At 38.8% G+C, this 8,410-nt stretch overlaps 1 protein-coding gene across 2 annotated transcripts; it reads left to right on the top strand.

Annotated features, from left to right (window-relative positions):
- The first annotated feature begins 1,598 nt into the window (after positions 1–1,598).
- On the top strand, positions 1,599–6,648 carry pold4 (DNA polymerase delta 4, accessory subunit). 2 transcript variants are annotated; one of them, XM_069168121.1, is made up of 5 exons: positions 1,599–1,758; positions 2,645–2,772; positions 3,094–3,177; positions 5,182–5,293; positions 6,397–6,648. In XM_069168121.1, the coding sequence occupies exons 2-5, from the start codon at positions 2,655–2,657 to the stop codon at positions 6,419–6,421; spliced, it is 339 nt and encodes a 112-aa protein (XP_069024222.1). In that variant the 5' UTR covers positions 1,599–1,758; positions 2,645–2,654; the 3' UTR covers positions 6,422–6,648. The 2 variants fall into 2 exon arrangements, with proteins under 2 accessions (XP_069024222.1, XP_069024223.1); XM_069168122.1 differs by having other exon boundaries at positions 1,609–1,758; positions 2,645–2,760.
- The last annotated feature ends 1,762 nt before the right edge of the window (positions 6,649–8,410 follow it).

Here is an 8,410-nt window from a genome sequence, read left to right as displayed (position 1 = left end):
ATGATTCATGTCATTTCTGGGAGGTAACTTTTTTTTAAAAAAGGTGCATTGACAAGACACTAGTGAATTTTTGTTGCAATAAAAAATAGCACCAGTATGAGATGTATGTAGGGACGCTGACTTACACTGAGATCCTGAAGACTGAACCTAATCATATTGTAACTACTACATGACCAGAACCCTTAAACCTAATGTTTCCCCGACCCTAAACCAAGTATTCACCATAAAATGGATAGATTTACATAAAACGGCTACTTACAATTACAATCCTACAAATGTGGCAGGTCCCCACAACATGAGTAATTCAAATACACACACACACTTTACAGATGAAATTATATGGTAAGTGATCTGTCAGAATGGAGAGATAATGGAGACAGAGAGGGAAATACCAAAAAAGAATGGTCAAAAGGATTTGTATTGATTTTGATATTTACAACCAGAAAGAGAGAAGCTGCTTTTGTCCTCTGCATCCCATCATCATTAGGTCAACATCCAACATCATCCCCATCATTTTCATTGAAAACATCGTCGCCTTCCATATGTTTGAGCCACAAAGATCACGTCAGGACACTTTTATCTGGGCTCAGCAACCACTTTGTGGGAGCTGATGGGAATTTGACTTAGAATAAAGTACAGGAAATGTCTGATGGGCTGAGGTTTGTGTGGAGTGCCATCTCCTCTGATGAAAATAAAGAACAGGCATAGTTTATAATGCACACTGTGACTTATTCACATTGTTTATAGTGCTAAGTTTCTCTGAAGGGAGCGAGGCATCAGAAGCAGAGTGCTGCTGGAACAACAAGGAAGTGAAGATGTATTCTGTTTAGCCCTTCACTTCACATGTTCAACTGTAATATTAAAGTAAGCATTAGTTTTTAACAATAACATTAACAGCATCTCTACTCCTTATAACATCCCAGTTATACTGCATTTATGCGACTTAATGGGACCTTTTAAATACCATTTATTTCAAGAAAAACATCAGCTCATGTTCATGAGGAGCTATCAGAGGAAAAAAGGTTGGAGACTACTGGTTTAAACTCTGAGACCATCAGAACCCCAATCCAACATTTAATCCCATGAATCTATATCCATCTACACTATTCCCCTTCAAATATTGAACATTTTTCATCCATCTTATTTGATGGCACGGTAGCCAGTTTTAAGTGTTGGGGGCCTTGAACCAGAGCTGAGAGGGAAGAGGTCATGATTTCTGTGATGAGTGGTGAGGTGACAGGGAGATTTGATGGGATGAGATCAAGAACCCAGGCTTGTTGGAACCGGACTGTGTGAGGTGGACTTGGCTGTGGTGAGAGCATCTTTGTACTGTTATGCCAGTTTTCTTGTAGAGTCCTTAAGGGATTTCAATTAGTTGAAGGAGGTGTTCTGACTTACAACAATATGCACAAAGGACCCAAATATAATTCCCTCCTTTATGATGTAATTTACCTCTGTGATATAAACCTACAAAGTAATGATGTCTAGTGCCTTCTTACTGACCTGTAGTTCACAAAGCAAACAGCAGATGGCAATCGAGCAGATGAGTAGGCTCAAGTTTACCCCGCAGACAGAGGAAGAAGAAGAAGAAGAAGAAGAAGAAGAAGAAGAAGAAGAAGAAGAAGAAGAAGAAGAAGAAGAAGAAGAAGAAGAAGAAGAAAGCTTCCCCGCCCATTGTTTTTGTCCGTCGCCTCTGTTGCAGACTGAAAGGAGAGAAATATATTCATCTCATAAAGCTTTTATTGTGTAAATAACCAGGTACGTTCACAGCATATCTATCTATCTATATATATATGCAGTGTATGATCCGGATACGGCTTAAAGTCCGAGCTGGACATGAAGTTGATGGTGAAGCACGTCAGTGTCCTGTTCGGGTGTTCTTGTGAAACATCGGATTATTCGCCAACACGTCGATTATCGACACACAGACACACTGCAGCTCTTCTGTCGGTCATCAGGAGGTTCGTCCTCAATGTAATCCGGTAAAGTGAAGTGGTCTCTGCACGACCGTCCGGCCACATGACGGCGTGTTTCCGTGGAAGTGGAAACAAATAGAGGCCCAAATGTTCGTAAAGCAGAATTTAAAACCGTCATTGAAGTTTATTTTATTAGTTTGAGCCGAGTTTAAAAGGCTTGTAGGCTGTAATAAAATAATGGTGGGTAAAATAAAATCCTTGAGACTGCTCTGTTGGGTTTCAATAAACAGATTTGACAGGTGTGACTATGACGAGGCTGCAGCAGTGATGTAACTGGATTCAGGGGTTTCCTGTACAGTTCATGTGAAATCAGGGATTTGGCACACAGACTCTTACTGGAGCTGCAAAGGGACTACACTTTATTATAATATGGAAGGAAATATCACCAGTTGATTGCATTTTCTTCTTAGAAACTCCCTCACTCGTGTTCATCACACATATCAGAACATATACAGTAGACAGATATTGCACAGTTGACAAAGAGATTATAAAGTTTTAGGTGACTTTAGATTTTCTCATTTAAACTCCTGGACATCCTTTCAAATAAACATTATTTGTATTATCATTATTTAAAGAAAAGGAAAGCTCAACCTCTTTGTTATTAGGGCTGCATTATCATGTAACTTAAAGCATGCACTAACGTCTAGCCATGTGTATGTATGTTCTAGATTTGTCACCATGACAACCAAGCGCGGACTGATAACAGATTCATTCAAGGTGGTGAAGAAAACCAAGAGAGGGGGGAAACGAGAGAAGAGGCCGAGCCCTCCTTCACCACCGAGAGGTGAGCAGCTATGTGAGCAGTTGGTGTTTGCTGTGTGGTTCAGTGTTTGTTTGCAACATTGAAAAACGGTACAAGATACAAGATATGTATTCGAAATCAGAAAAAGGCTCAGATAGATTTTTCATGTTGTGTTTGTTTCATATTCCAACATACTCTAAAAGTATGTGCTGAAATATTTTCACATTTATTTATTTTGTTAAAACTTTAGAGATGAATACTATAGTTTATAATTTAAATGTAGTTTTGTTAATCTTGATGTCTGTGTTGGATCTCTGATTCTTTGTTGTGATTCAGCAGTGACTTCAATTCTCTCTGAATTTTTGATTCGATCAGATGTCGAAACCGAAACCATCCGAGAGGAGGAGCTAAAGAAACTCAGACAGTTTGATCTGGACTGGAGATTTGGTCCCTGCACAGGTAACACACCTGCTTCTGTTGAACCAAGCAGCAACCAGCAGTGAAGTCACCTGTTGGTTTGTGATTGGCCATTATTAAGCCTTGAGTTCGGAATTTGTCCGGCGCCATCTTGCCAGTCCTGAGCAGAGCAGGAAGTGACTATATTTGGGCGAGCTGGGGGAGGAGCCAGCAGTGGATCTGACTGATCTGATAGGAAACCTGACGATACTACGTCCCGCCCACCGATAGCTGTAACCTGACTACACCACAGGCCTGTCAATCAAACAGACACGCCCCCAAAAAACAGGTCTTCTTGAATCTTCTTTTCTAATGAATGAGGGATTATTTTCAGATGGACCTCCAGAAAACTAATAAGAAGGAGTGACTTTAGCTAACAACACCGAGATAACTGATGGACACATTTTATTCACTTTGGATTTGATGAGAGAAGTTGAATGGGAGTCTATGGAGCCGGAGGCTTTTTGGAGCCGACCTCTGGTGGCACTCGCTGGTATTGCAGCTCAAGGCTCTTCTGCATTGGCCTCATTTTTTAGACCCTGAAGCTACTTCCACTTTTATATCCAGTCTATGGTGCGTACCACGCGAGGCTCCCCCTGGTGGTACGCAAGATTCCTGCTGCATGTTTATATTTACAATGGACCAAATGATAATACATAAAACTAAAGGCTCTGTGTTAGTGATGAACTTCAGTGTTTGGTTCGGCCTCACAGCTGTCATTAACTGTGTTCCCAGCCGTGATAGGAAACTGGTATTTACATGCTCATAACCAAACTGTAGACCAAAAAAAGCCAGAAAATCAGCTAGATGAGGGCAACTGTTTGGTAACAAATTCACTTTATAAAGTGATAACATCTCCAGTGTTGTGTTTGCAGCTTCTTCTGCTGCTTCTGCCCCCAAGTGGCCCCAAAACTTCTATAAATGCCACTGTAATGACGTGATAAAAAAAAAAAAAATACCACCAGTGATAGATGTTCAACCTCGTTTCTGAAAAAGTTGGGGCGCTTTGTAAAATGTAAGTAAAAACAGAATGCAATGAAATCATGGACTTGGCGTCCTTCAGGTTAAAGAGGAGCGGGACCATCCAGCTTGTTATCAGCTCAGTTCTAAAGCCAGCATCTGTGATGGTACAGGATGCATTAGTGCACATGGCATAGGTAGCTTGAACATCTGGAAGGAAGCATTAATGCTGAATGACATATTCAGGTTTTGGAGCAACATATGCTGCCATCCAGACAACGTCTCTTTCAGGGAAGGTCTTGTTTATTTCAGCAGAACAACGTCCAACCACATTCTGCACGTATTCCAACAGCATGGTTCTCTAGTAGAAGAGTCTGCTGATAAACTGGCCTCCTGCAGTCCAGACCTGTCAATCATTGGAAACATCTGGAGCATCAGGACATGAACAATACAACAAAGGAGACCCTGAACTGTTGAGCAGCTGAAATCCTCTATCAGGCCAGAATGGGACCACATTTCACTTTCAAAACTCCAGAAACTGGTCTCCTCAGTTCCCAAATGTTTACAGAGTGTTGTTAAAAGAAGAGTTGATGCAGCTCAGTGGTGAACATTACCCTGTCCCAACTTTTTTGAGACATGTTGCTGGCATCAAGTTAGAAATACGCAGATTTTTTTTAATAAAACAATACACTTCTCAGTTTCAACATTTGATATGTTGTCTTTAGTCTAATATTGGTTCATGGGATTTGCAAATCATTACATTCTGTTTTTATTTACATTTCACACAGCGTCCCAATGTTTTGGGAATTGGGGTTGTATGTTTGCCATTAATGTTGGAAGTTGCTGCAAAGCTCAGGCTGTAAAATATGGCAGCTCCATGTCTGTGGGGACTCTGCATTCATGTGTGTCCTCCACTGATGTTCAAAACATTTTTGTATCTGTATTCTGCTTTATTTTTGGATCCACGCTTGTGGAAAAGTAAAGCTGTTGTGCTGTAAAAACAGGTTTTAATCACACAAATGTCTCCTTTCATTTCCGTCTGTCCAGGAATCAGCCGGCTGCAGAGGTGGGAGAGGGCAGAGCTGCACGGTCTGAACCCCCCCGAGGAGATCAAATACCTGCTGCTGCAAACACACTCTGACCCAGCGGATAACCTGAGGTAACACACACACACGTGTCCCCGGAGCAGCAGGAGGTTTGTGGGTTTCACAGAATATTTGAAAAGACCACATGAGCATCCACACAAAAACTTCCTGGGAGAAATCCGATTATGGCAGAAAATATACCACATTTGTGGCATCTAACACCACTGCGTTAAATAATACCTCCTTTTATCCTGCTTGCATACACGGCCAGGTTATTTTCTGATTATGGAAATCAGATTTTATAAATCATTTTTGTGCAGAAAACTGTGAATAAGCTGGTTGAGTGACACTCGGATGCCGTGTAGCAGGCGAGAAAACTTTGAGTGTCATTCGAAGTTTGGAGAGAAATTACACGGCAGCTGATCTTTGGAACGGAAATCTGATTTGAATAAAAAGCTAAGAATCAGGCTCACAATTTACACAAAAACAAACACATATTCTCATTTTAACAAAAAAAATCAAACATGTTTATCTTGAATATGATTTTATACATGTAATATTAACACAGCATTTCGATGACCTCATAACCACAAATATAATCCAGTGGACTCTTCATTACATTGGTACCTCAAATAAAGCAAGGAAGTGCTAAGGTTTAGAGGTTAACTGTATACAAGTATTTAAAGATAGAAAAAATAACATTTATTAAATAAAAGTTCATTTTGTTTGTTTCTGGAATTGAAAATGGAGAGTTTTTCCTTCTTGACGCCTTAATTGGTTATGGAGATAAATTAAGGTATTTGTCCTTAAATGTTATATTTTTCTTTACATTTCTTTATCTAAGACAAAATAAAGTACTTTGGAAAAGTTTTATTTTTTTAAGATGATGGTTATGTTGCTTTGTATAAATGGTTTGAGCACCTCGGGTCGAATTATTTCTTTGAACCCTTTAGGCAGATCTCAGCTTGAAAACTCTTTTTGTTCTGTTCTTTAGTTTTATGACACTTTTAATAAATATTCTGACTGTAATTCTGCATATTTTTACATTTTCAATCGATTCTGCCATAGTTTGTGTCCTGCTCAGCGTGTAGGAATGATGTCCAGCACTCACTCACCCACATTCATACTGATAAAGCGGACATGCGGTTCAGTAATGATATCATTCTTTTCCTTTCAGCCTATGGAGCGAATATCCTCTCTGAGGAAGATCTTGTGAGAAAGAAGACAAACTCCAAGGAAGGTCTGTTTTAAAAAAAAAATTTGTATTTGTATGATAAAAACATCAGAGGAAAAAAATTCAAAAGAGAAACTTCTGCAAGAGCAACCATCTTCTTCTAGGACGGAGATAGTTGTGTCTTTTGTATTATTTTGTTTTATACACTAAATGGTTGATTATTATTTTTAATAAACACATTTTATTCAAACACTCTTCCGTCTTGTGATGAATATTGTGATAAACAGATCTCTGTAAACAGTGTAGAAATGAAATAGTGACAGAGACACCCCCATACTTCGCCCCCTCTGGTATCTCCTGTGTGGTTTGCACACTGACATACATTTTCTCCAGTCTTTTTTTAACTGACCTAACAACACCGTCTCTGTTTTACTCTCAAATACATGAAATACACGAGGGACAGAATGAGTGTCTGAAAACGCTGCTCAGTTCTGCGTTCATGAAAGGTTCAGATGAATGTGTGCTGGAGGTTAAAGCGACATGAATACAGCTGCTGGAACATGATAACACACATTCATGTCAGAGATGTCTGTTTCTTTGTAAACTGTATATTCACAGAGAAAGCAGTCATGAAAAGCAATGCTGCGTTTAATATATTTCATTAGATATACTGCTGATTGTGAACTTGAAAGCAGTTTTAATTTACACCTCTGATAGTCACAGTTGGACGCGTTACGTTTTTTGTTTGTGCGTCCGTCCATCTGTCCCCTTTCATGTGACGTGAACGTGATATCTCATGAACTCCTGAAGATAATTTCTTTAAACTTGGCAAAACTTGGTCCCAAGGTTGACCCAGTTAGATTTTGGGGGTCAAAGGTCGAGGTAACTGTGACATCAGGTCCCCCCATCAGTCTGTCCCGTTCTCATCAACAAATTTTCTCAGGAACCCGTCGAGGGACTTTCTTTAAATTTGGCACAAATGTTCAATTGGACTTGATAAGATTGTGGTCGTCAGAGGTCAAAGGTCAAGGTCATTGTGACATCACGTCCGTCCACTACTGTAAATGTGATATTTCACAAACACCTTGAGGGAATTTCACCAAATGTGGCACGAACATTTACTTGGATCAAATAATGAACTGATTGGGAATTTAGGGGTCAAAGGTCACTGACCTCAACAAGCATGTTTTTGGCCATGACTCCAGAACTCATGCACTAATTATGACAACATTTGACAGAAATGTCTAAAGCATAAAATGGTGAAGTGATGACATTTGAGGTCAACTTCATTGTGACATCACAATGTTCTCCATTATTCAGGCCCATAATAACTCAGGGACAGGAGGGGAGATTGAGGCCATATTTTTGCATTCGACAGATATTTAATTGGTGACACTAATCTTAGGCGTCCAGCTCGAAACACTGTTGATTGTGTAGTTCTTAAGTGCTGTCAGGTTTAAGATGAGTGTGAAGCATGTACGTTTTAAAATTTGTAGTTTCTTTGCAGCAATATTCAAATTTGAAGCTCTGTCTCCTACCAAGCAGCTTCATTGACTTACTTGTTACTTTTTGAGTCAGATGTCAGGTACTCGTATATATTTCTGTTATATCATATTTAATAGAATATTGTTACTATTTATTGATATGTATATAAATATATACCTCATGCATTTTATTTTACACTATTTTATTCTGTTTATTTTTTCTGTACAGTTATACTGTACTATACTGTATATAATAATATATACCCTATGCACATTACTCATAACGTAATCCATATCATTAATGCTCAATTTCCATGTAATATACAATAAATCCTGGAAATTTCCAATTAACAATAAATAATATAAATAATGTTAACACTTACGTGAAATAATGATCCATTTTTCTTTACATTTATTTGTACATATCAAGGTGTATTTATTCATTCACTTTGTGTATATAGCTCGTGTGTGTGTATTTATACATGTTTTTCAGTTTTCTAAAAATTATTTGTTTTTATTCTATTATTTTTTTT

The sequence above is a fragment of the Embiotoca jacksoni genome, unplaced genomic scaffold, assembly GCF_022577435.1.
Source record: "Embiotoca jacksoni isolate LCO1_2020_lvr unplaced genomic scaffold, fEmbJac1.0.p SCAF_4, whole genome shotgun sequence".
NCBI lineage: Eukaryota > Metazoa > Chordata > Actinopteri > Embiotocidae > Embiotoca > Embiotoca jacksoni.
This window is presented reverse-complemented; position numbering and strand designations above follow the sequence as displayed.

Bases quoted from the DNA above. Each gene is read 5' to 3' on its own strand.
- pold4 (XM_069168121.1), top strand. From the start codon at position 2,655: ATGACAACCAAGCGCGGACTGATAACAGATTCATTCAAGGTGGTGAAG. The intron at 3,178-5,181 runs GTAACACACCTG...CCGTCTGTCCAG, and splicing joins GAGATTTGGTCCCTGCACAG to GAATCAGCCGGCTGCAGAGG. The intron at 5,294-6,396 runs GTAACACACACA...TTTTCCTTTCAG, and splicing joins GACCCAGCGGATAACCTGAG to CCTATGGAGCGAATATCCTC.